Here is a 26,672-nt window from a genome sequence, read left to right on the forward strand (position 1 = left end):
TGATAGGATCCAAACAACTGCCCTGAAAATTTATACCGGGGAAAAAAACCCCAAAATATAAATAAAAATATAACCTTGTTTTCTCTTCTGAACGGATTTTACTTTAAGACCTTGAATTAGTCTCATAATAAAAATAATTTGCTCCTTTCCCAATGTACAAAAGTGACATAGAATATCAAGAAAGGTATACATGTAAGGGTTGCAAGAATGAATACTTCACAAAAATACCTTGAGTTCAGAAGCCAGCAATGGAACAACTGGCCTTATGCAACCCCCCCCCCCCCAAAGCATTACCCGAGTCTGAAAACTGAAGGAACCTGTGGGTAAAAGCTAGCTCTTCTGTCCCCAAAATTGCCAATAAACTTCAACACAGACCAGCCTTAAATATTACTTAATGTTTTCTTTATTTAAAAGATCATTCACAAAATACCATATCCATAAATTTACTTTGTCATGAAGCAGAATGTGTTAAGTGTTTGGAAATTTCTCTTTACACATTTAAAAATCAAATGGATCGACTGAGTGAGCCTTGCATGGAGAAAACTTGTTTTTTGCTCTTAAAATCCTGGTTCTTCCTTATTTACAGTGGAAGAGAGATTATTGGGTGGATTTTGTTTAGAACACAACCACACAGTGCATGTCTTAAAGAAAGTTAGTGTTAAACAAATGGTTCTTATTCTCAAAAATATGCTCAAATTACAAGGTGGTCAGGAAAAGAAACATTTGCCCTTTTGTAAATCATGAAGATCTTTGCTAATTTTATTTATTTATCCAAATAAAAGCTGCTCTTGGAAGCCTGCTAATTAATTTTGCAAATTGAAAGACCTGTTTTTAGAAATTGGACAAGATTTAGCATTTAAAAGAAGGAGAAGCCCCAGAAAAGAGAAAGCCTCCAATACCTGCCAGTTTCTATCCTGTTATTTGTATCAAAGCTACAAATAAGATATGTTAGCACTGAAGTCAGGCATGCAGGTATTCCCACTCTGCTCAGACTGAGCCACAAATCCTACAAACTGAACAGCTGAGCAGGTGACAAACTTCTCTTCAAGTTTACATCACTGTTTAGTGCTTCTTTCCTTCTAAGTTACTTGCTGCATCCAGCTTTTTCCAGCAGAATTTATTCACACAGAGACGCAAGGGGAATGAACATTTGTCAGCCGCTCAGTTTGCCAGGCCTCCGTGCTCTTAAAAGATGCCAGTTGAAACTGCATAATGTGGTGCTCTCCTCTCTTGCTTATTGGAAGAGCTAAACAGGAAAAGCACAAAACATACTGAAAGAATAAAAATGCTGGCACGGTGAAGTCAAGACACCATGTCATTCAAAACAAAGCGCCTCCAACCTCCCAAAGGGGGGGACAAAAACTTTATTTAAGGAAATTAGTTAGAAAACCATGAGCAATTCTGTGGAAAAAATAAAATAAAATGCAGAATATGTTGGAAGAAGGTCCTGGGTGCTACAGAGTTGGCACAAATGTCAACAGCACCAACCTCTAAGCACTAGTGGGAATGACACAGGCCAAGTCAAGAATGCATCACACTGCATTTTTCATGCCAGACTCAGATGCAGACACATAACATCTGCTCCAGGCAGAGCCCTGCGCAGTGCCAGCAGGGCCCAGAGCAGAGGGCATCTCTTGCTCTTGCTGCAGTTTACATTTTAAAACTATCCTGGAGGAAACTGATTTTGGATCTATTCCAAAGGGCCCAGTGGCTTAAATCTGTGTTGCAGGAGGGTTTGGGGCTTTATTTTTGCAACGTTTTCACTTGGGCAAGATTCCTTTTGAGTTGAGGGTCACTGGGGGATGACTGAACATGCCATGGACAAAGAAGCACTGTGGAAGGCAGAGGGGAACAAAGTAAGCAGGACTGACTCGGAGGTCTGGGAAGAAGAGAGAGTCAGAAACGAGAAAGGGGAAGCACCGCCTTGGATTAAAGAAAGCCACTGTGGAAGAGGTGCTCTATCGGCTGGAAACCAGCCCTGAGGTTGGAACGAGGGAAGTCTGGGGCTGGGAAACTTAAGAGAATGCAGGCACTACATACAGCAAAGCCAAAAATGTGCTAAAAACCACTTGTTAACAGCTGACATGCATTCACAAGCTCTGGTTTGTTTTGATTTGGTTTTTTTTTTTCCATTTAGGTTTCAAGGAGGACAAGTGTCAGATGGTAGGAATGGTGGCTGCGGGGTTAAATGTTCTGAGCTCAGTGAGACACTCTGGGCTGCCTTGCGTTTCCCCCCACCCCCACCCAGCCCCTCCCTCAATCCCGTTTCCCCCACTCTTGCCCCCTGAGTGCCCTCAGTCTTGCTCCTTTACTATTTCCTCCCTTGGCTTGGCTCCACCAAAGATGGCAGAATTGGGATTGGCTACTTGATTGAGGGGCGTAGCGACTGTCCGGGGCTTGAGCTGAAGTCTGGGCCTCTGGGCTCTTTCCTCTGCCAAAAGAAAAAGAAGAGGAGGAGATTAAGCTGAGAGGTGATATGGCTATTTTTCTCAACCTGAGTTATGGATGAACTATAGTCCTTATTATGGATTATGGATAACAGTCCTTATTATGGCTATCCTGTACGTCTGGTGGGACTCTCATGCAAGGTATTTCATGCAACAAGTCTCGGTTTGCTTATTCCATTATAAGTGGGATCGGGAGAACAAAGCTGCCACCCTAAAACAAACCACTTTCCAAACTAAAGCAGTATGAAAGCACAAGGCGTCATCCACAGGAGCAATTCTCCACGTAATCCATTCTCCTCTCTCTCTCTCTCTCTCTCTCTCTCTCTCTCTCTCTCTCTCTCTCTCTGTTTCTAGCTGTCTAGCTATTTAGACCTTATCCCATCAAAGTCTGGAGGACATCTGGTTAAAGAAAACTTCCCTCGTGCATTATTGCTCGACATGCTGCCCTCCAGATGTACTGAACCAATTCTCAGAACTTTTAGCCAGAATGAGAGTCTACAGAATGATATCTGCAGGACGCCAGGCTGGGAAAAACAGCATTACTTGGGTTACAACGCTCCCTGAATGACAAAGTAATCGGTTTGCATCACTAGAGAGCACGACTGCAGTTTCAACAGGGCAGATCTGCTCGGGTAGAAGACAATACGGGGAGCATCAGATTTTAGGGAAATTGACTTTTTTCCTCCCTCTATAAATCATCAGAAGTGATCCCAGAATTTCCCTCAATCTACTACAATAGATCTGGGGTGCACAAAAAGTGAAACTAGGGTTAGTAAAGCCATCAGAGTCACCCTGAGAATGAGATGGACATTGCCTAAAGTTATTAAAAATCAATTATCTAATCTAATCCAGGGATGTCAAACTCATGTCACAGCAGCGTCACGTGACGTATTAGGACTTTTCCTCACCTTCCCTAAACTTGGTGCAGGCATGGCTGGGAGTTTGACAGACCTGATCTAATGTATCTTATCTAATCAATCTCTCTCTCTCTCTCTCCCTCTCTCTCCATCCCCCACCTACCCCCTTATTGCTTCTACCATGAGTCAACTAAGAGAAGAACCACATAGTATGGCCCAAGATACACAAATCTATAATGGAAACCATAAGAAGTCTTAACTAACACATTTTATTAAAAGGCACAATTTTTGTGAGCTGCAGCTTCACATTAGAGATTTGAACTAAACTAACATACATCAAAAGGTTTCAGGCAATGTCAGAAAATTTCCCTCAGTCTAGTCAGCTCCTTATGACTTTTTGCTATGAAATATCACCGCGGCTATACTCCTGTAATATCTAAAACCTGTAATGGAAGTTGAATGTGGTATTCACATTGGGCTTCCTTTTAAGTACTGAAAATGGAGTTCATGCACAGTCCTGTACTGTATTACAGCACCTAAATAATGTAGGCTACAAAACTGGGCTGAGAATTAGCTATCTCATTTTGCCATAATGCAGGCAAGAAACCTGTGGTGCTCCAGACGTGCTATAACACCAGCATCTGGCACCACTAGCCCATAACACCAATGGGGTGTTACAATTTAGAGTTCAGCAACTTCTGAATAACTGTTGGTTCTTTATCTGGGACAGGGGAGAAAGGAAGACAGCCTACCATCTGTTGGCTCTCGGAAATCCATAGAAGCCCCACGCATTGGTGGACCATCCCTGAAACGACCTGTGCCCCCCATGGGTGGGGCACCTCCTCGTCGATCTCCAGGACGTGTTCTACCTCTGCCTCCTAGGAAGTCATCATCTCTGAAACCTGTCGAAGAGAATATAGTGTTTAGCATCAACTCTCTTGATATCTCTGCCCCAGGAAAAACCTTGCTCATGAAGGATTTCTCCAGACCATCTAAACTTCCTGAAGAGCAGCATTCTAAAAATCAGCTAGTTTTTAACTCCCTAAGACAGTGATGGCGAACCTTTTCACCACCAAGTGCCAAAAAGGTCACACAAAACTTTTGCACGTGCGCTCACTCTCATCGGTGCTGTGCTCCAGAAAAGCCAAACTTCGGGTTCTAGTGCGGATGCGCGCCTGACAATCAGCTCGCTGTCAGGCATGCGAAGGCCGGTTTTCAGCACTGCCATGTGCGAAGGGATCACACTCCAGAAAAGCCGAACTTCCGGGTTCTGGCGTGCATGCGAACCTGACAATCAGCTAGCCATCATGCATGCTCACACTGGTTTTCAGCACTGATCAGGACAGCTGATCATCAGGCGTGCCAGAAACCCGGAAGACAAACAGGCAAGGCTGTGCGTGATGGGCAACATGGTTTCGCGTTCCAGAGGTTCGCCATCAAGGCCCTAAGATAAGGCCCTGCTTATCTTTTGCTGGGAGAAATGTGACTTTTCTGGCACCAGGACAATTATACAATTACATGGCTGTGGATGTACGCATGTTGCTGTTTTTCTTAGTTGCACCATACCATTTTTCTTATTAGGTTTGCTTTTATGATTACCAGTACTGATCCACTAAATTTCCTGATAAAAGAAAGGATGTGCTTAGAATACAGATGTTGTAAGGTTGAATATAGCAAGGGGAGCACCTGCAATACAAACTGAAGATTGTGATTTCTGACTGCAACAATCAAACTAGGATTCCTGCCTTCTGATAAATTTCAAGGTTGAATTTTCTGAAGTAAAGCTTCCTTTCTGGTAACCGTCTGCTTCTTGCTACTCTTGTTTAGATGCATTTTTAACTGGAGAAATGTCCTGTGAACTACTAGTGGCCAGCCCCTACTCTGACTAAATCTTAACTATCCTGTTTCCCCAAAAAGAAGACCTCCCCGATTAATAAGCCCAATTGGGCTTTTGAGCGCATGCGGGGGTCAAAAGAAAATAAGATCCTGTCTTATTTTCGTGGAAACATGGTAGGATGCAAGGGTAAACTACCACCATCGACACACTGATGGAGTTGAATTCTATGGTATAGTGCAATATTAATGCAAAATCGGGTTTCCAATTCAATGGTATAGATAGAATGTGAAGGATGTGTGTTTGTGTTTTTATTTTTATAGTTATAATGTACACTGAAGATGGCATTTAATTTTGTTGTATGAGGTAACAATGACAATAAACTAAACTAAAATCTCAATCTGAATTAAAGAAGAATTAGAATTAATATAAGTGATGATAAAAAAGAAAATAAAAGGGGAAGGACAAAAAAAAACACAAGTTCATCAGGTTGAAGAGAATGAAACTTTTGAGCACACAAACTGTACTATACAGCAGAGAAATAAGAGGCTGTATTTTCAGCCTCTTATTGCTCTGCGGTATAGCCCATTATCTAGATTCCTGCCAACCTCCTCCACAAACACAACATGTTAGCATAGGAACGAGGCTTACAGCCTTAAATCCCCATTTGCAAAATGGAAACAATTTACAGTTCGCATTATATGAAAACATTTCATAACTTCCTTTTACATTGTGAGAAAGAGCAGTAAAGGGACACAACTCCTTCTTGGGGACGTTTCTGTTTGGCTCAGGGAACATGCCCAGCTGAAGCAGTTCTGTACATCAGACCTAAATAAATCTACGATGCATGGGCCTTTCTTCCCCGTTGACAACACGTATTGCTAGAGGAAAGAAACAGTGATCTTGTCCCATTAAGTTAAAATTGTAAAAATTGTATGCCACCCAGATTCACTTGGTTGAGATGGGCAGCTACAGAAATTGAATAAATAAAGACCAGCTGGATGAGAAGGTGAGCATGCTTTCAAAAAGGGGTGGCCAAAGAAGTTATCTTGGTGAACTTTAGGTACAGGACTGGGAACTGCTGATATAACCTAAGGAAAGGAAGGCAGATGAACCGCTCTGCCGATGGTAAAATAGAATAATTTAGAGCTTTACAATCCAAATCAAGCCAGGTGTTCTTTTGAAAACAATTCAAGACACAAGAAACCATACATACATTCATCAAACCCAATGTATTCATATATTTCATATATTTAGCCTTCAAGGATTCCAACTCCATCTCTGCCTAGCTATATACACCAATGTTTCCAACAAAAGTTTAATACATACAAGAGAGAGGACTGCCATATTCTTAAAAAATGGAAATGGCATTTTAAATTCCATCCTATTGGCCTTAACACCTGAAGACAAGTAGAAGGTAACAGGATATCCTGGAAAAATGTCAAGAGATTTGAAAATAAATTCAGTAATATTAAAAAAGAGAGAGAGAAAAATACTGCTACCAGCACTGAAGTCATCTCTGGAATCCCATCCACCTCCTCTTGATTCCCGCATACCTCCGCCCATACCTAAAAAGAAAGTCACATTATAAACATTGGTCAAAGGGGAAGGCAGGAAGTTCTAGAACCGTGATGGCGAACCCATGGCACGTGTGCCAGAAACAGAGTCATCTCTCCGGGCATGCCAGCTGTCGCCTATTGCTCTTCTGGGTTCTGATGCACACTTGTGTGCTGGCCAGCTGGTCTTCGTGCACACAGGAGTGCCAGAAACCAGAAGAGCAGTTCCCTGGTGCACATGCACATGCCAGGAAGCTGAGCTTCTGGCACACACATGCGCCAGCCAGCTGGACTTTGTGCACATATGTGAGCCAGAAACCAGAAGACCAGGTGACTGGCATGCATGTGCACACCGGAAACCAGTTGTTCAGCTTCCCAGTGCGCTCATGTGCACCAGGGAACTGCTCTTCTAGTTTCTGGCACTCCTGTGCATGCGCACTCCCGTATCAGCACTCGATGCCGAAAAGGTTCGTCAAACACTCTTCTAGTAGGTTCCGCATCCAATGGTCAGAAATCCCCCTATTTTAAATCAGCACACTCCTTGCATTCATTTAAATCTGGCAACTGTATTCTGCAGGAGAACGTGGCTAGATCAGAGGTAAAACCAATATCTGAAAATCTGGGAAAGGTTAACAGTTGTCCAAGAAGGGGGAATATCCAGGCATAATTCAAGCCTCAATTAAGAAAATGTGTGATGAGCCAGCATCCCCCAAAAATCAAAGTTTAAAGAAAGTTTATATCATGTTTATGAGTTACTTTGCAACTATTTACATACAATCATTAAATACAGTTCATTATGAAGATGGAAAGTGAGGCCTTTTTCTGCAAAACTCACAATAGCCAGTTTTCATTCAGCCACTGCTGCAGTATTTTGGAATATTAAGCCTCATCAATGTATCTACTTAAGTTATGGAGTATTAGCAAGTCCAAGAAATGAGCACATTGCCAAATAAACCCATTCCCATTTTATTTAACAATGCTGTCGACCACAAATAGTTCAGCACTGCACTGAATCCATGATTTAAAGAACATGGTAATGCAATTGATAATTTAGTTCAGAGGAAAGCCTTGGAATTCATGTTGCTGTCTACTTTTTACTGCAAGACAACAGACTTGCAATCCTGTTAGAAAAGCCCAACTTTGTAGATTTTCCCCTCCGGCAGAACCCACCTGGATTTTATAAATTTATGGAGTCTTCTGAATCTGGATGAGTAGGATTGCAGCTCTTCAAAACCTTTAGATGGTTTTGCCTAAGCAAGATCAGGGTTTTCTTTTTCTTTTTTTCCTCTTAGATTTTGAGGGGAAATTTATTCATTTATTCCTAAAAACCTCCCCTAGGTTAAACTATTTTAGAGTTATTAACAAAATAACAGAGCTTGAAGAGACCATGGAGGTCTTCTAGTCAACTAATTGTTCAATTTATAGATTTCCCACTTCACAGTGGTGCAGAAAAATGCCACCAATCTTTGGCAGTTGTGCTAGACACGATTCCAGGGGGCTAATGCTGCCCTGGGATCTCCATCTGCCTTGGACAAAAGAAGCAGGGGCATTAACAGACTATTTTGGAACAGCTTGCCAATTGTTCTTTACTCTCCTGCCATCTGGAAAAAGGTACAGAAGCATTCAGGCCCACACAAATAGACTGTGTAACTGTTTCTTTCCACAAGCCATCAGACTCCTCAACACAAAGAAACTGGAACCATAAACACTTGTGAGCTATATGTAGTCCTGTGTCCAAGGTGGCGCAGTGGTTAAATGCAGCACTGCAGGCTACTGCTAGATCAGCAGTTCAGTGGTTCAAATCTCACCGGCTCAGGGTTGACTCAGCCTTCCATCCTTCCGAGGTGGGTAAAATGAGGACCCAGATTGTTGGGGGCAATATGCTGACTCTCTGTAAACCGCTTAGAGAGGGCTGAAAGCCCTATGAAGCGGTATATAAGTCTACTGCTATTGCTATTGCTATTTTTCTTTTTTATTTATATTGTCTGATGTAGCACCTTGATTCTGGGGAAACGTTGTTTCGTTTCACTGTGTACTGTACGTTGTTTCGTTTCTACTGTGTACTGACAATAAAACCTACTTGACCTGTTCAAGGAAGTTCAGAGGTTAATTTGTTCACTCAGAGATCATTTACCTGCTAATTTCTATTTTAGAATCTCAATATATGACATACACAAATACATATACATATACATATACATATATATATACACACACATACATACATACATATACCGTTTCCCCAAAAATAAGCCCTCCCTGGATAATTAGCCCAATTGGACTTTTGAGCGCATGTGCTAAAATAAGCCCTTCCCTAAAAATATTGCAACACAGCAGCAGCCATGAGGTGACCATGCTCATAGTCTCGTGCACCTCAAAAATAATAAGACCTCCCCGAAAATAAGGCCAAGCGCTTATTTGGGGGGGCAAAAGAAAATAAGACCCTGTCTTATTTTTGGGGAAACACGGTACACACACACATATACAGTACATATATACATACAGTAATTATCTTGTATATAACTGACACTTGTACGTACTATCTATTAGACCCAAGAATTACTTTTGATAATCAATCAGCAGATCTAAAAGTTCTATTAAACAGTAACATACTTATATTTGCCTTCCAGCCAAAGCATGTACATAAAGAGGAAAAAACACTAAATCCTCTTTTGCGGAGACAAACCATAGGTTAATCTACATCCAATCTTTAAAAGGGTTTTTTTTAACAGGTCTCTGAGCTAACTCCAAAAACAAATGAGCTTGAACAAACAGGAGAACAACCAGACTACTGATTCATAGCACTGTCCACTTCAAAGGGATTCCAAAAAGATGCTTTAGGGTATTCAGGCTTGTGTACATAGTACACAAGAATTGGTGTCTTTTACCAGCATGTCTGCAGTGACTTTTTGGAACTCAAAGTGAAGCACAGCACAAACTCGAAAGAGTCACATATCAGAAAGGGCCCTCAGAAGCTATTTGGTACAATTCAAGACATAGGAAACTAATTGTGCCTACTGGTCTAGGGTAATGTCTGCACATGGACAAAAACCTACAATTTCAGGAACAGAATGTTCTGAAATACTTGGAATATTTTGTTTCTTCTCTGAATTTTGCATCCAAATTGGCATGGAATGGAGGAAAAAGAATTTTCTGCACTTTGGGTAAGTTCTGTTACTGGAATGATTGATTTTGCTTAAGAACCTCCAAGAATCTCTAGCAAGCTTTCCCACTGTTTAACATACAATATATTTTTCTTTCCTAATGTGTAGCTAGGATTACATTTAAAGTAACTGAAGCATATTAATTAGAATTCCAAAACAGGTGGTCTTCCACTTATGACTGGTCACTTAGTGACCTTCTGAGGTTATAATAGACCTATGGAGGAAGGATGTTTGTGCCTACTTGTGACCCAGATTTGAGGTTCTGATGGTTGTCCCCTCCCATGTGGCCACATGGCCAAACTTAGAGCATTTGGCAACCAGGCCACATTGACTGTCATGATGACTGTAAACAACATACTCTAATTCTATAACTTTGCCTCCTTTATCACTATGGGATCAAAACTAACAGTGATCTTCTTAATAACCTTAGTTTAATAAATTTACACTATGTTCAATTTGTCACTTCTTTCAGTCTGCTTGGAAGTTCCTTCCTTGAAGTTCTTATTAGCAATAAAATATTCCTCAATTCCAGGATGTTCATTATCCTCTAACTAGTGCTGAGGGGAAGCAATGCATTTAAAAAAAAACAACAATTGCTCATGTAGCCCTAGTTTTCCATGGAAGGACACCCAGTTATCTTGTGAAGGGTAGGGATTGTTGAAATGTCATGAGGTTATTATTTTTTTGGGATCCAGTTGCTAATATTCCTTAATGGTATGAACTTATCTGCCTGGCTCGGAGGCTGAATTTTAGATCACTTCCTTTATTCTGCTAGAAGGCACTTATGTCTTCCATAAAAGCCTGAAGATTGCCAGTGTGCACTGCTGACACTTAATGCTGTCAGCAGTGCACATTAACACAAAGTTATGCCTGCTTAAGGTGGCATGAATACAATCATCCCAATTTGCAGTGTGTAAGAACAGCCATGTAGGACGTCACCTCTGTCATCTGCACCGCCACCTTTTCTGAAACCGAAGCCACCTTTGTCTTGTTTCCTGCCTTCAGCTATGTCCACTCGGAGCGACCGTTCGCCATAAAGCTGTTGGGTTGAATAAAAAAGAAAGAAATGGTTTCTGAAGTAGATCACAGATAAAAGCAGTTACCTCTGTTCAAACTACATTTCACAAGAATATTTATACTTACTGCTCCATCAAACGTCAGAGATCCTTTAAGTGACTCAACGTCATCAAACTCTACATAACAAAATCCTGAAATGTAACAAATAAATAAATATAAATATACATGAGAGACACACTGTGGTTAAGGTGCCAGGCTAGAAAATGTAAGACCGTGAGTTGTAGTCTCATCTTAGGCACAAAGCTAGCTGAGTACTTTTGGATCAGTCACTCCCCAGTGTAGAAAGAAGGCTATGATTTGACTATTTTGGAAATGTTGCCAAGAAAGCTCTGTGGAATTATCCAGGCAGTCATTAGAACTCAAGACTGACTCACAAGGGTGTGAATGAATGCATATACATCTAAATAAAATCAGGAAAATTGATCTCATTTTGGCACTGGAAACTAGGTGTGCATGTGTGATCATCGGTTTATAATTCTCATAAAACTAATTTGGTTGAGTTCTGTCACCCAACAATTTAACTTCCTGATCTGAAATACAGATTATAGAAAAAATGAAACATAGAAACATTTGTTCTAGAGGGATACAAAATGTTTGATGTTTGGAATGTTTCAAGCTCAGTTTCAGTAAAGCTTATAGGAAGCAATGATAGGATACATTAATTAAGGCCAAACAGCTGCTTTGTAATTGAAACAGCTATTTTAAGATCAAAAAATTCTGCACACTTTAAATTTGTTCCTTACATAAATTTTTCTTACAGGTAAGATGAAAAGCCCTTTGCTAAGTCTTCTTACATAAATGAGATAAGCATTTGAATGTGTGTGTATTTGCAGTTAAGTTTAAAAGTAGAGAATTTATGTATCTTGTGGTAAAACTCTTAGGCTGCTTCTATTCTCTAGAGCTTGTTTATTTTCCTGCAGATGTTTCATTGTGTCCCCACAACAATCTTGTGACGTAGGTTGAGCTGAGTGACATCTAAGTGATCTAAAGTCACCCAGTGAGCTTCGGTGCCTACAGGTAGACAAAAAAACTCATGTCTCCTTGCTCTTAGTCCAATACCTTCACCAAAATACATAATGTTTTATTAGCAAGTATAGATGGTTTGACGTGCAGGAAAACCTTGTTTATGTTGCTTATTCCTATTAAGAGTTTCAGATGGTCATATCTTTACTTTACACAAGCCTTTCTCCTGGGTCTCCTTCACTCCTGCAGCAGGCATTTTCTGTGATCAATCAACATCTTTATCTTCAATGGGTTATTTGGGGAAGAGCTAAACTGCTGCATGAGGTTCTCTCCCTAAAGGTCACTGCCTATGCTACCAGCATTCAGGTTTCCCCTGGAGATGCTAGCTGACATATCATACATCCCCCTGGTCCAACTCGAGTTATGTAGCTACCACAATGTACTTTTATCTGTATCATTCAATTACAAAATATTTAAAATAACAAGTACCTCAAAAGTTGGCATAATTCTAATGCTATGGTAGCAGCCCTCTAGAATCCCTTTAAAGATACAGACAATTGTATTCTTTAATTTGGCAAAAAGAGCAAGTTATTAAATACATAGGGATGGTTTTGTTTTCTATATCTAAAGATTGAAACCACATTATAATTTGCATTATGATGAACTTAGATTTTGGCTTCCCCTGTCCACTCTTTGGAATGTGCTTTCTCACTTACCACAGAAAAGCAAGAAATAGTCCTTAGGCCAAACACACGTACACATGCACACAAAGGCACACTCAATCTCACACCTTTGCTCTACAAGGAAACAGCTACCATAACCCCAAAACCTTATGATAAAGGGGGGATATAAAACAACCTACCTTTAAATTTATCTGTCTCTTTGTCTCTGACTAGTCGGACACTTCTTACATTGAATTCCTTGAAGATGTCATCAATATCTCCTTGGACTGTGTTGAAGGGGAGGTTACCAACGTATGCTGTAAAGGGGGGCTCTGTTGGAAGCTCTTTCTGTTTACGTGAACCAATGGAAGAACTGCCACGAGACCTGTTGACAAGGGTAGGATTATAATTCACACCTGAGTGCTCCCTGTGGGAATAGCAGCTATGGCATACTTAGAAAACTCAGATATGGAGAACCACTTTTGCATCAAACAACTAATTTTGAAACCAGGTCGAAGTAATCTCTGGCTTGCAGACCCCCCCAAGCATCTCATTAACAACTCCTAAAGTCTAAAATGTACATCAGTATAAAGCCAGCCCAATTATTTTGGTAGAGTTTTAAAGAGCAAAGTTATTGCTAAAAACTTTGCAGGGGTTTTTAGTATACATGGCAACGTTCAAAACATTTCCCCCCAAATCAAATAATTTTCACTGTTTTCCCCTTGCTTTAGGAATAAAATCACCACAGAGGCTTAAGGAATCCTTTTTACTACTTAATCTCACATTCAAAAAATGGAAAATTTAAGTTCAACAATGTCAACTGACTATTTGGAGTATAATGACACTAGCCACCCAGATGGCAATCAATGTGGAAAAAAGAGCTTCCCTCCCCTTGCCATAAATAGGGATCCCCAAACCCTTCAACTCATCAGCCCCTTCACCAAGTTTCAGGTTGTGCATTGATACGCTCTATATGCAAATGATTTACTAATTATTATTTTAACTAATAGTACAAATAATAACAACAATATCAACCTCCTGAGTAGCCCCATTGAGCTTTAGGAATCCATGTTGACCGCTTACAAGAACCCTGATATAAATCCTCAAAAGCAATTTTTTTTAGCCCAGAACAAATGAACTGAACATATAAAATTCTGGTATTGTAAAAAAGTAACAAAGAAACATGATTATATTGTACCATACAAAATGTTATAAGCTACAGAATTAATATAAAGAAATATGAATGAATACAATGAAATATAATTGACAGAGAATTCAACAGCAGTTCAGGAGGAAAGGTAATAATCTGAATTAAATTACAAGAGGTTTTTGTTTAGTGACTGCCTCATTTAGCAACTGTTCAATTATGATGGCGATGAAAAATAACTTTATCACTAATGTTTGCAATTTTGACCATTGCAGGTATGTAAGGCAAATGAAAGCTGAAGTGAAAAAATTAGCAGTCATGATTTTACTTAATGACTGAGCTGCCAGTCCCAATTGTAGTAGCTAAACAAGGACTATCTGTACGCTGCCTGATTAACTGGGATTCATATTCAGATTAATTATTAGTTAAACCGAAGTTAGTAACATGATATCGGTCACATTCTTTGGAACACAATTTCTTCCTCTTTAAAAAATGAGGAACAATTTTGAATTTCTTTGAAAACAGAGTGGGACAATGAAAGGAGTGCTGAAACCTTCTCTGTAACTTTAACCCATAAGTCCTACTCAATTGTCCCTCAACTGTTTCAACATGATATCTGAGATGTGCCAACATCTTTTCATTCTTTGGTGGCTACTCATTTTGCTAATGAAACGGAATGGATCCAAAATCCACAAAAATATGTTGGGATGTTGGGACCAGCTTGGAGGAAAAACAAGCTCCTTGAGGCACATGCGATTCCATGAATATAATTTAAGGCGCATGTATTTATACTACAGCTCCTCTTGCTTTCACCCACTCATGTTTTAGTCACTTCTGAATTGGATTACTGAAAAGCACTTTACCTGAGGCGGTCCTTGAAGACAACCAGGAAGCTGCAATTGGTCCAGAATGCAGCCTAGCAAAAGACTAGGATAGGACTAAGACTGATGGTTAGTAGTATAGGTTGTTATGGCCCTTTGGTAGGAAGGTGTGATGTGTTTTATGTACTTGCTTTTTTTGGTTTTGCAGTTAACCACTTAGGATTATTGTGTGATATAGGCAGCAATAAAAGTCTTTCAATAAACACACAATTAGCATCTAGGAAGTATCTGTCTCATTTTCACCAACTGAGATGAAATAAAATATTGTTATTGCTAGACATAAACCAGTTGTGCTACATGAAAGTAGACATTTATTTTTTTTAAAAACTATCATGGAAAACAGTTAATGACAGAACTTTTCATGTGAGTTTAAATATGAATTGTACACATTCTCCTCTTATACAAGGGACTATTCCTGTAAAACACCAACATCTGGTTGGATTTCTTATATACATTGGCCAAGGCCAATGTAAAGAATTTAAGGTTTTGAGATATTCATCTTCTTCTCACACTTGAAATTAAATATAGCCATAACACTATCACCTTCTTGTCTACAGCTGTGGTCGAAGCAAATGATAGCGCTCTGTACAACATTTTGGAAAACGTAACTATTCACTGAGCATCGTATGGAGCAATAGCAACTACAGTAAAATGCAGCCTTGGAGATTTTTGGAAGATGATTAAATGCCATGATAGAACACCTGTGGTCCCTGCAAAGTTCCTCAAATAAATTTCCTGAACTTCCAATAAAGATCAGCAACTGAGAACAGGTTTTGTGGTAAGTTCATATGTTTCTACTAGCTATACTAGTCAGAGAAAAAAAAAAGCACAGCACATTTCAGAGTGAACTCTGGAGTGATTTATGGTAAGGATTATATTTACAGATGTATTTATTTCCAGGCGCTCCAGAGCAGCTCACATTCATGTACATATAAAACCACATTCTCTTTCTCTCTCTCACACACACACATGCACACTTAGTAAGGCCACTTGTCCGAGGTTTAAGAACTTGAGCAGTTATTTCTAACACCAAGTGTAATCACTGATAAAAAACAAACTCAGAATCTACAACAAAGTTCCTGCAATAGATGAGCAACATCTCAAGAATATCCCTAAGTTTTGAAAGTATACTTTTATAAAAAGGTAAATAAACATATATGCTAGTCATTCCCAACTCTAGGGGGCAGTGCTCATTTCTGTTTCAAAGCTGAAGAGCCAGCTCTATCCGAAAACATCTCCATGGTCATGTGGCCAGCATGACTAAATGCCGAAAGCGCACGGAACACTGTTACCTTCCCATCAAAGATGGTCCCTATTTTTCTACTTGAATTTTTACATGCTTTCCAACTGCTAGGTTGGCAGAAGCTGGGACAAGTAATGGAAGCTCACCCCATTAGGTGGTGCTAGGGATTCGAACTGCCGAATGCTGACCTTTCTGATTGAAAAGTTCAGTGTCTTAGCCACTTACTTCTATGTGTACTGATTAACTCTGTATGTAGCTATATCTCTATGTGTATTTACTGAATTACCGTAATTCACAGTTAAGCATGGAAAGGACTGATACTAAACTATTTCAGATTTTGGTGGTCATGAAAAGAAGTCTGACAAATCTAGCACATCCAGAAGAGGTTATCAGTGAAGAGTCTCTAAATAGCTGAAATCCTGCAAAAAACCTGAAAAAGCTTTTAAGTTTAGTTTAGCATAATTATTATTAACAATGACGTAAGAATTATTTAAGAATTATCTCAGAGGATGACTTCAGCAAGACTAAAAGTAGATTACCTGAAGAAAACAGTATAGGGAAGACTATTCTAGTTTGTGATGCACTTCTTCCAAGGGTCATTCCAGTTCTAAAATTTAAAGTAAAGCATTCATTTCCTATTAAATTTTCATGCAGGAAAAAAAAAGACCCGAGAAAATAGAGCTAGTGATAAACAATGCCACTGTGGACATCAAATGCTTTGAGTTATGGATGTTTATGACAGTTGTCCTTAACAACCAAGATTTTCAACTAAGTTGATTCAAGAGTGGTTCAAAAACATACGGGATGCTCAACAAAATGGGACTGATATAAATACTGTGGTGGTGCGGTGGTTAGAATGCAGTACTGCTGGCTAATTCTGTTGACTGCCAACTGACAGCAGTTTGGCAGTTCAATTCCTACTGGCTCGAAGCTCAAGGCCTTCCATCCTTCTGAGGTGGGTAAAATGAGGACCCAAATTGTTGGGGGCAATATGCTGACTCCGTAAACCGCTTAGAGAGGGCTGTAAAGCACTGTAAAGCGGCAATAGCAATAAGTCTTATTGCTATTGCTATAGAATGATTTTATTCTGAAACAAAGTCACAGCATTCATTTTATTAACTAATCTAATAGGCTATGTTAGGACTGAAGAGTGCAGAAATCCATCACTGTGAAAGGTATTTGGAATGACAAGGTAGACCGACCATCTGGCTCTGTCAGTTGGAAGTTAATGACGAAGTTGTTGACAGGCAGGCAATTAAAACATAACTTGCTAGCTACATGTTATTTTATATATATATTAGAACAGAAATAGTCAAAGCTACTGGTACACTTCCATATGGTTTGTGGGAAAAGTTGAAGCACTCTCTGGTCCTTAAGCAAGAGCTTTTTGTATGCTTCTAGTAGGTCAAAATCTCCTACTAAAGAAAAAAATGGCGGAAATATACTTGCAAGCCCCAATACAATTTTGGCACCAATAATAAAAACATTATAAGCAGTTGACTATATGAACTCAAGTGTTAATAATAAAGATAATTCTAACAACTTTTGAAATTATTTTATAAAAATAAAGGGAATTTAACTGTGAAATAACAACAGGGTAATAATGTGGATGTTAATTTTGTTTGTTCCCAGAAATTGCTAAGAGAAATATGGAATAGGTACTGGAGCTCATTGAATTTTGCGTATAATGGTAAATTTTCACCTACGCAGTCATTTGAGGAACAAATGACTGAACTTAAATTATTATTTTGGGGTGCATTATGCAAAGATCTAACTCCTTTTGAAATCTATAATGGTGAAAAGATTGAAGGGAAAAGAAAAAGAAAATAACCAGCACGAAGTGCATGGAATCCTATATGGTGGTGATTGATGCCCTGTTGCAAGTTGAGAAGGATCAGATTATGGTAGATGATCCTGGAGAAAATCTATCTACATGGTCACTAAGTACTGACATTATTTTCATGGTACACAAACAATCAGTGTTTGATTTACTAGGCTTTATCAAGCTGATCTAATTCATTACGCATCATTTGACAAATTCATGATCTGAAAATAAACTCAAAAGACAAACAATTATTCCTACTCCATTATTCAACAAAAGCAACATTCTGAAATTGTGTTACATCCTTGGAATCAAATATAAACTCGCCACTCTATTCTCAAAGGAAATCTTTTTCACTCATTTCATCTTCTTTCCTTCTTCTGCTCAATCATTATAAATGACCAGGTGCTGTTGGAAAATATTTTTTGAGAAATCATGATCAATACTGATTTTGTCTCTAAATGATCTGGCCAGTTGGCAAAAATTGGGGGAACATTATAGGTAGCAAACATCCAGATGGAAAAGAAGATATGCATAACCTCTTACATGCATTTGATCTAACTAAGTGCCAAAGGCCTTTTTGGAAAGCAACAGAGAATGAGGGGAAAGAATCTCAGCCTCACCAAATAGACAGAAATATGGACTGTTACTTAGATTCTTAAAGTACTTCTAAACTACAAAAATACTTTTTATTTACCAGCAACCTTTACTTTTTGTATTAAAAATGCAGGGAACAATTCTAATTCTAAAACCTCAAATCCTTTTGTTACAGTCCCCATTCTTATTTATTTTGTATATGACATTTATTGCTTTATCCTATGGACTCACAATTTTCTTTAATCTCTTGATAGCAAATTTCAGGGGAGGGTAGATATGCTTTGTTTCTTAGCCAATAAAATAGTTACAATTTATTTTATTCAATTTATATGGCTGCCCATCTCAAACAAGTGACTCAAAGTAGTTAACCATGAATTTTTAAAAACCCAGCAGAAAACACCAAAATGTACAAAATAAATAGACAATCAGCAGTTGGGATAAAAAATAACCATCAATTCAATTATTTAAAATGTTCCAATCAACACTTCAATCCCCATGCTGGGTACATAGCCACATCTTCTAAGCCTTGTGAAAGATCAATATAGTTGGGTCAATCTGACTTCTGGAGAGATAATGCACAAGACAGGTGCCATGGCAGAAAAGGCTTTCTTCCTGGGTTTTGACAGGCGGCACTTTTTAATGGGACTAGTAACATGACTTTCCTGTCTGCCTTGATGAATAGACATGAAAAAAGAGAGACTGACCTGCAAATAATCTGGTTCCATGCCATGGAAAGCTTCCTAAGTGACCACCGGCAACTTGAATTGAACCCAGAAACCCACTGTCAACCAATGCAGCTCACACAGCAGAGGTGTAACATACAGATTAAGAAGCACCTGAAATTGCCCATTTTGCTGCTTTACAAACCAGCAGCTACATCTTCTGGTTGGTCTTCCAGGACAGCTTTGGGTAGAGTACATTGCAATAATTCACCAGGAGGTAACTAAAGCATGATGGCTATGAGCGGAAACTCTTGGTCCAGGAAATAATGCAACTGGACTTCCTGGTCATAGATGTCACTGTTCCTTAAACAGGAGTTGTCCCAAAGGTGCTTTTTCAAGAGGCAACTGGACTTTCTTGTATTTCTTTGAAAAAGCACCTTTGGGACAACCATGACCTGGATAATTGAGAATCTCCATAGACATTGAGCTATGCATTTAGGATGAACACCCTTCGAATGGTGCGGGTATAAATGGATTTCCAGAAAAATTGCAGACTACGGGAACTATTTGCGCTTTAGTTTGAGGTGCAGACAAGACAGACTTCTCTCCAACAGCCTTGCCACCTGTGTTCAACCGTGAAGGGACATAGGGCAGAAAATATCCTGCAGAAAGCACAGCTCCACAACACAGTCCTTCAGCAGTCCCAAAAAAGGCTCCACACTCATTTGCATTACTCAGGTGACCCTGAGGACACAGATACACCTCCAAGTGGCCTCAACTAAAATAATGCAAGTGACCAGATGGCTGCAAATAATATAAATCTTTCCATTTCCCACCATTCAGTCGGAGCTGAAGAAGCTTCTTGGATGAGAAGTCTTCAAAGAAAAACAAGAAAATCCAATTGCCTCCTGAAAAAGCAGGGGCAACCATGACCTGGATGACTGAGAATATCCATAGACATTAAACAGGAGTTGCAAATCCCCAGGTTACACATTGGACTAATGACCAACCTATAAAGATGTAGAAAACTAAAAGGTCTAACTCAGAATCTCTGAAGTTACCTTTAATATCATCTCTATCATCCATCCAACACATTAAAACAAATGCTAAATGACTTTGGAAGAAGATACATAGTTACTCAAAACTACAGCTAGTTCCTGGGCTAGGACCATTCATTCAGTGACCATAAAAAGTTACAATGGCACTGAATGATACTTACATTTTATTCTCATATTTCTGGTTGTTGCAATGTCCCCGTAGTCACATAATTATATTACAGTGAGCCTCAGTCATACAACTGCAATTTCCAACATTTCCTGTCAGTTTCTCACAAAGTCTGTGGGAAATCAGGAGGAAGTTCCAAGTTGTGCACAAGTGAAGTCCTTGTATAATGGCTGATGCTTGTTTAATGACAGCAATCAGGGCTGCCAAAATTGTTGTGGTTAAGCAACATGAACACATGATGTGCTTTAAAGACTGTTGCTTAGCAACAGGAATTCCTGTTCCAATTGTTATAGTGAGTTAAGGACTACTTGTAAACAATAATAAAAATTACTATTCCTACCAAATACTACAATGGCACTTTCTTAGCTGTTTGTTACTGATAGTAAGTTTATCCTACTCCTTTTTACTTTTGGTAATCCTGAATCTTTTCTTAAAGCCAAATAGTGATTTGCCTTGTGCTACAGATTAATACATTCCTGGTTAAAAGTATTTCCTTCCCAAAGAATTAATCTTGAGACTAAAATACAGAGGAATACTTAACTACCTTATAATGAATCACTAAGGTAAGATGCAAGTCTTCAACACTTAATATTTTTTGGATCAAACACACAAGATGCACAAGCTTACATTGAAATCATATGCTAAAAGTAAAGCTATTAGGAAAATTTGAGGTAAGCCAATTGTCTTTTTGTAAAAAAAAAAACCTGTTAAATTATTGCTTACGGATAAGTAATTTAATCAAATCTAAGATGAGGTTTTAGGCTCGTTTCTTACTATTAATACATCTCACATACTTTTGTTATATTATCATTCTGTTTTATGAAAATTTCATGTTTTAGGAGAAAAACTGTAATTAAAACTGATTTATAATGCACTGTTTACCTTCTTAGTAGCAAATACATTTAATGGTTTTATCAAGCAAAAATGTCTGTTTACTAAGAAAATCTTCCTGATCAATAGAATTCCCAAGAACAAAGTCAAATCTATGCAAATTGCTAAATTTATATAGATTTGACCTTGTTCTTGGGAATTCTATTGTTCTTTAAATCTTCTTTTACAAAAGACAAAGGGACACTATCTTGCTAGTCCATGTACATTCCCCAAAATTTCATCTTATTTTGTCATACTTACAAATCCAAAATTATGCAAACTGTAGAAAAGCAGTTAAGAAAAGTCACCACTCTTGTTCAGTTGCTACCCATAACCAATGCTTACCTGATGTGCCATATAAAGTACACAGCTTAAGTACGTTTCTATTACATTCGAGTTTCTTATGTTCTAAAATATGTATTGCTTACAACAGATCACATACTCACCACTATTCTGGCATCTGAACATCTTAAAATTTCCCTATTTCTAATTCTAATAAACATTCTATCAAAGTACAAAGTTCATACATTTGCACAAGTTCATACTTGCACTCATTTTTAACATATATGTGTAACTTGTAAATGTTCGTTCTTTTTTATTTATTTAATTTCTATGCTGCCCATCTCTTGACTACTTTGATTAAAGAAAAGAATAAGTACTTTTGCTGCCCATCTCACTGATCTAGGAAGTCTGGGCAGCTTACAATAAGTTAAAACAATTAAAATTAGACATTAGAAAAAAATGAATAGAAAAAATGCAAACTTAAAAACCAAAATGATAAGCAGCCTTGAGGTGAGAAACTTATCTATTTTCTCTATTTTTTTTCAGTAAAACACAATCATCTGAGTCTTTGATTAGTTGGTTTTTGGGTCCATACTCCTCATGGCATCATGAATGTATCTAACATTCATTTCAATAAATTCAGGTTCATAGCGAACAATATAGCATCATTTGCATATAAACTTGCACATTCACATCCTAACCAACACACCTTTAATGACATCACAAGTATTCCTTATACATGTATTCATAAAGATGTTAGATAGGGAGACACCACACATCTTTTTCTTATGTTCTGATCAATGTTGAACCATTTCCATTTACTCTTACGCTCTTTGTTGCTCTTCTTGCATGCAGCAACCAATGTTCAATTCCACTTTCATGCAAAACATTGCACATTTCAAGCCTATTCATTTAATCATTTGTATTTATTTTTCTACCACTGGAAGACCTGAAAGAACAGGTTAGGGACAGACTGTTATGCAGAATATCTCTGTAACTGCTAAAAGTTGACACCAACTTGATGGCACATAAACATTTCATCTTGCTACCTTCCCTTTTGTATAGAGGAACAACAGAATCATTTTTCCTATTACCAGGCACAGATGTAGCCCTCTCCTATTACATCACGGACTTTAATATTTTTCAACATTCTTACAGCATTTATGAATTTCATTTCATTATTCTTTTTCTTTAGATATTTATAGGATTTATTTCAACACCATTCTTCCACATATCACTATCATTCTTATAGAAATCTCCAAAATACTCTTCCAGTATTCTCAGATATCACTTTCATCTGTAATCAATTCACTCTGCTCTGAGCTCCTTTCACTCTATTTTAAAAAAAAAACACCATCAAAATTTCTTTACATTTTCTCCGTCACATTTAAACTTAACTGTTCCTGGCTGACAATGACTACCATTTTCTGAGTATGGCTTTTCCTTTGATTCAATCTCTTGAGTTGGGAGATTACTTTCATATAGGACTTAACTTTTATATTGGCATTTTTCCCTTCCCTCCTTCTTTTCATTTGTTTCCTTCCATGTACTTTTTTCCCAGGTTCCACTTTTGATGCTATTAATATATGGTTTACAGCACATTCAAATCACCGCATCTCTCTTGTATTTTTCTGTGATTCTCTGGTTGTTCCATCCCAAATAAAACCATCATTTTTAAAAAAATCCAATTCTATATTTGTTTTGTATGTACAGATTTAATACATATAGATCATGTATTTTAATAAAAAAAAACCTTAACTCTACTTACTTACCGAATAGTAAATATTCTCACTTAGTCTTGGGATCATTTTCTAAACTTTCTCCAGTCTACTCATGTCACCTAGCAGAATAATTTTACCTTTTGAATTCCATTCATGGCATACACTTTTTCAAAAACTTTTTGATGTTCAATTATTAGATATCTCTGGTCACTAAAATGTACTATTCAGCTGCCACTAACATATGGATTTTTAATTTCAAATGCTCCAACAATCTATATAGTACCAATTGACACCTTCTTATACCTTTCATTTAAAGGAAACCTACAAATTAATTTTGTTCTGTGTATTAATCAGTTATGCATTATAAGTTCAAATCATTTTCAGTAACTCCCCACTTTTCTCTTAAGTTTCATACACATAAACATAACTGTTTTTCTTTCTTTCATTTGTTAATTCATATTTTACTTCTCTTACATTCCAATCTTTATATATCAGTCATCACCAAATGGGCTTACAGATGTTGACTTCTGCATGTTATGGCATATTATTTCCCACATTATTTTTTATAAATAACTCACGATGGCTAACATACCTAATATTCCTTCATCTTATTTTTTCCACAACAATTACCCTGTCAGATGGGTTGGGATGTGATTGAGGGACTGGTCCTACATCACTTACAGTTGACTTTCATGCCTAACTTAACGCAGGACTAGAATCTCCTAGTTTTTAGCCTTGTGCTTTAATGTTGTAACAACGCAAGCATCTTCCATTATACACTTTGATTTTGTTCAGATCCACAATCAAAAGTGAGATACAACAATCACTATACTAATAACCATTCTCACTCAAAGGCCCCAAATTCTTTCTCCTGCCCTCTTCATTTATTCAGCTTCCCATCACACTTCTCTTAACTACTTGAAGGATGAGCTCCTATATTCTTTTGAGCACAAGGTTGATAACTAAAGAACGGGGCTTAAAAGAACAAATGAATGGGCATTCACTTCCTAGCACTATTCCAAAACCCCTTGAAAATGAGCCTTTCTTTTTCATTCCAACCAGCTAATGTTCAACACCACACCAGATGTTTTCAATGTACTTTTCTCATCCTCTATTTACCATCCACCCAAATTTTTGCTCTCCAGGTATGCTGGTTTTTAATTTGCCATGATTCCATAAAGCACAGACACCTTAGGCGAGTTGAAGTAGCCTACACAACTAGAGGCGATGGGTTAGTAGATGAAGGCTGCCTTTACCCTGTTGTTAATTTGCCTTTTTGTCAGGCAACGACTAATCCACAATGAAAGTTACTGTTAAGGCTGCATTACTATTACTATTAGTCTTCTCATCTTCCTATTACCCATCTCCTCCCACTTATGACTGCAGGACTGTAACTTTGTTGCTTGTATCCTTACAATTTATATTGATATTGATTGTTTCCTGATGGCTTATTTGCACCCTATGACTATCATTAAGTGTTGTACCTTATGATTCTTGACGAATGTATCTTTTATTTTTATGTACACTGAAAGCATATGCACCAAAGACAAATTCCTTGTGTGTCCAATCACACTTGGCCAATAAAGAATTCTATTCTTCTATTTCTATGACTATCTGTTAAGACTATCACCATCGTTCTCCTGGACATTACCAAGCTTTTCTCCTCAGGACCCTCTTCCAACCCCCTTGTTCATAAACTTTAAAAGCCAAAGGATTTTCCAGCTTGCCTCGTATTTTTAACCTTTCGGTCTCTGCAGAGGTGACTCGTTCCTAATCAAAACACACACTGGTCTTCGCAACAAATCTGCTCGGCCTTGTCCTTCTTTCTCCTCACATCACAATCCCCTCTCCCCACGTCGCTCCCTCCCCATCGGGGGGCGAGGTCGCCCATGTCTCCCCCTCAGCCTCGGTGCCCGAGGAAAGTACATCTCCTCATCCTCCGGCCGAAAGGATGGCCGTCTCCTACGTTTCCCGGTTGCCCGCCCCAGTCCCTCTCACCCGCGGCCGCCCCCGAAGCTACTGTAGGCCTGGTCGTCATAAGAATCGAAATCCGCCATTGCTGCCGCTCCTGCCGCCTCAGCCTCCCCCGAGCGCGAGCGAGCGCCGCAGGACCCCGCGCCGTTTATATAGCGGGCCAAACGGAGGGGCTGCCCGTCGTGCCGCCTGAAGTCGATCGCCTTCCTGCGCTTGCGCAGTTGCGGGTGGCGGCGAGAGTGCCCTCGGCGTTGCCTGATTGAAAAGCGATGGGGAAAAAAGAGTGAGGCATAAGTAACCTCATGAGACAGGAAGAGGTTTTCATTTTGAAAACCACCCAAGGCGTGGAGAGACAGAGCACATGTTGGGGTTTGAGGTCGGGCATACGCTTTTCCCAGTTACCTGATCTAATTTAGAAAGCGATGTAGACGGGGGTGGGGGGTGGGGGGAGGGAAGCGACGTATTTATATATTTATTTTTGTCAATTAAGGAATAGAATAGAATAGAATAATTTATTGTCCAAGTGTGATTGGACACACAAGGAATTTGTCTTTGTTGCATATGCTCTCAGTGTACATAAAGAAAAATAAAACAGAATACATTCATCAAGAATCATAAGATACAACACTTAGTGGTAATCATAGGTTACTAATAAGCAATCAAATTACACTAGGAAACATCAAACAATATAAATTTTAAATATACAATCAATCTGACTATAGTCATAAGTGGAAAGAGATAGGAACTAGGAAGGAAGAGAAGAATAATAGTAATGCAGACTTAGTAGGTTGTATGACAGTGTTTTAAGAGCCAATAAAGCACATTTTCCATCAACTCTCGTTTCCCAGTTTAAAATGCACAGGCACAAGATCAAGAGATAGGAATGTGTGTGTTGCTGAACTTACCTCTACTTATGTGCTACCATTGTTCTATGTTATTTTGTTGCCTTCTCTTATTTATTCATAAAACATACCTCCTGTTTTCATCATTCAAAATGCGGAACATTCAATACAGGGATGACTTCAACACTGTAAAGAAACAATTTCACTAAAAATGTGATTGAAAAGGGAAAAGGAAAGAAAACCATCACTACCAAAAGTACACACAAAAGGAGATGTTACACCCTTGGCTTGAAAAAAAAGTGTGATCTCACTGTCACTGTATTTTGGGTTATTATATATGTTATTTTGCCTCAGTGAAGCTGGTTTGAGAGTCTGCCTTAGTTTTGCATATAAAGTGACATAAAGTTCAGAAGGATGGGGGCGGGGCAAATCCTTGAAATCCTTCTGTCAGTCAAAGTAGACAACAATAAGGTAAAGGTAAAGGTTCCCCTCGCACATATGTGCTAGTTGTTCCCAACTCTAGGGGGCGATGCTCATCTCCATTTCAAAGCCAAAGAGCCAGTGCTGACCAAAGTCGTCTTCGTGGTAATTTGGCCGGCATGACTAAATGCTGAAGGCGCACGGAACAGTGTTACCTTCCCACCAAAGGTAGTTCCTATTTTTCTACTTGCATTTTTACATGCTTTTGAACTGCTAGGTTGGCAGAAGCTGGGACAAGTATCAGGAGCTCACTCCATTACGCGGCGCTAGGGATTCGAACCACCGGAACAGCTTACCTTTCTGATCAACAAGCTCAGTGTCCCTGTGAGACAACAATAGCTGGACTTAAAATGTATTCTTTTTCTAC

The 26,672-nt window shown here is 38.7% G+C and overlaps 1 protein-coding gene across 2 annotated transcripts; it reads right to left on the bottom strand.

Moving 5' to 3' along the window:
* Nucleotides 1-380: 380 nt before the first annotated feature.
* On the bottom strand, nt 381-25,125 carry EIF4H (eukaryotic translation initiation factor 4H). 2 transcript variants are annotated; one of them, XM_087717219.1, is made up of 7 exons: nt 25,008-25,125; nt 12,761-12,945; nt 11,002-11,066; nt 10,798-10,897; nt 6,641-6,706; nt 4,057-4,206; nt 381-2,431 (listed from the first exon to the last, which is right to left on the bottom strand). In XM_087717219.1, the coding sequence occupies exons 1-7, from the start codon at nt 25,064-25,066 to the stop codon at nt 2,295-2,297; spliced, it is 762 nt and encodes a 253-aa protein (XP_087573345.1). In that variant the 5' UTR covers nt 25,067-25,125; the 3' UTR covers nt 381-2,294. The 2 variants fall into 2 exon arrangements, with proteins under 2 accessions (XP_087573345.1, XP_087573344.1); XM_087717218.1 differs by having other exon boundaries at nt 6,638-6,706.
* Nucleotides 25,126-26,672: the final 1,547 nt, after the last annotated feature.

The sequence above is a fragment of the Thamnophis sirtalis genome, unplaced genomic scaffold (assembly GCF_051295495.1).
Source record: "Thamnophis sirtalis isolate CommonGarterSnake01/CBP01778 unplaced genomic scaffold, rThaSir2_p1.2 scaffold_6, whole genome shotgun sequence".
Taxonomy (NCBI): domain Eukaryota; kingdom Metazoa; phylum Chordata; class Lepidosauria; order Squamata; family Natricidae; genus Thamnophis; species Thamnophis sirtalis.

Bases quoted from the DNA above. Each gene is read 5' to 3' on its own strand.
- EIF4H (XM_087717218.1), bottom strand. From the start codon at position 25,066: ATGGCGGATTTCGATTCTTATGACGACCAGGCCTACAGTAGCTTCGGG. The intron at 10,898-11,001 runs GTAAGTATAAAT...TCAACCCAACAG, and splicing joins CTCTGACGTTTGATGGAGCA to CTTTATGGCGAACGGTCGCT. The intron at 6,707-10,797 runs GTGACGTCCTAC...CTTTCTTTTTAG, and splicing joins TGGCGGTGCAGATGACAGAG to GTATGGGCGGAGGTATGCGG.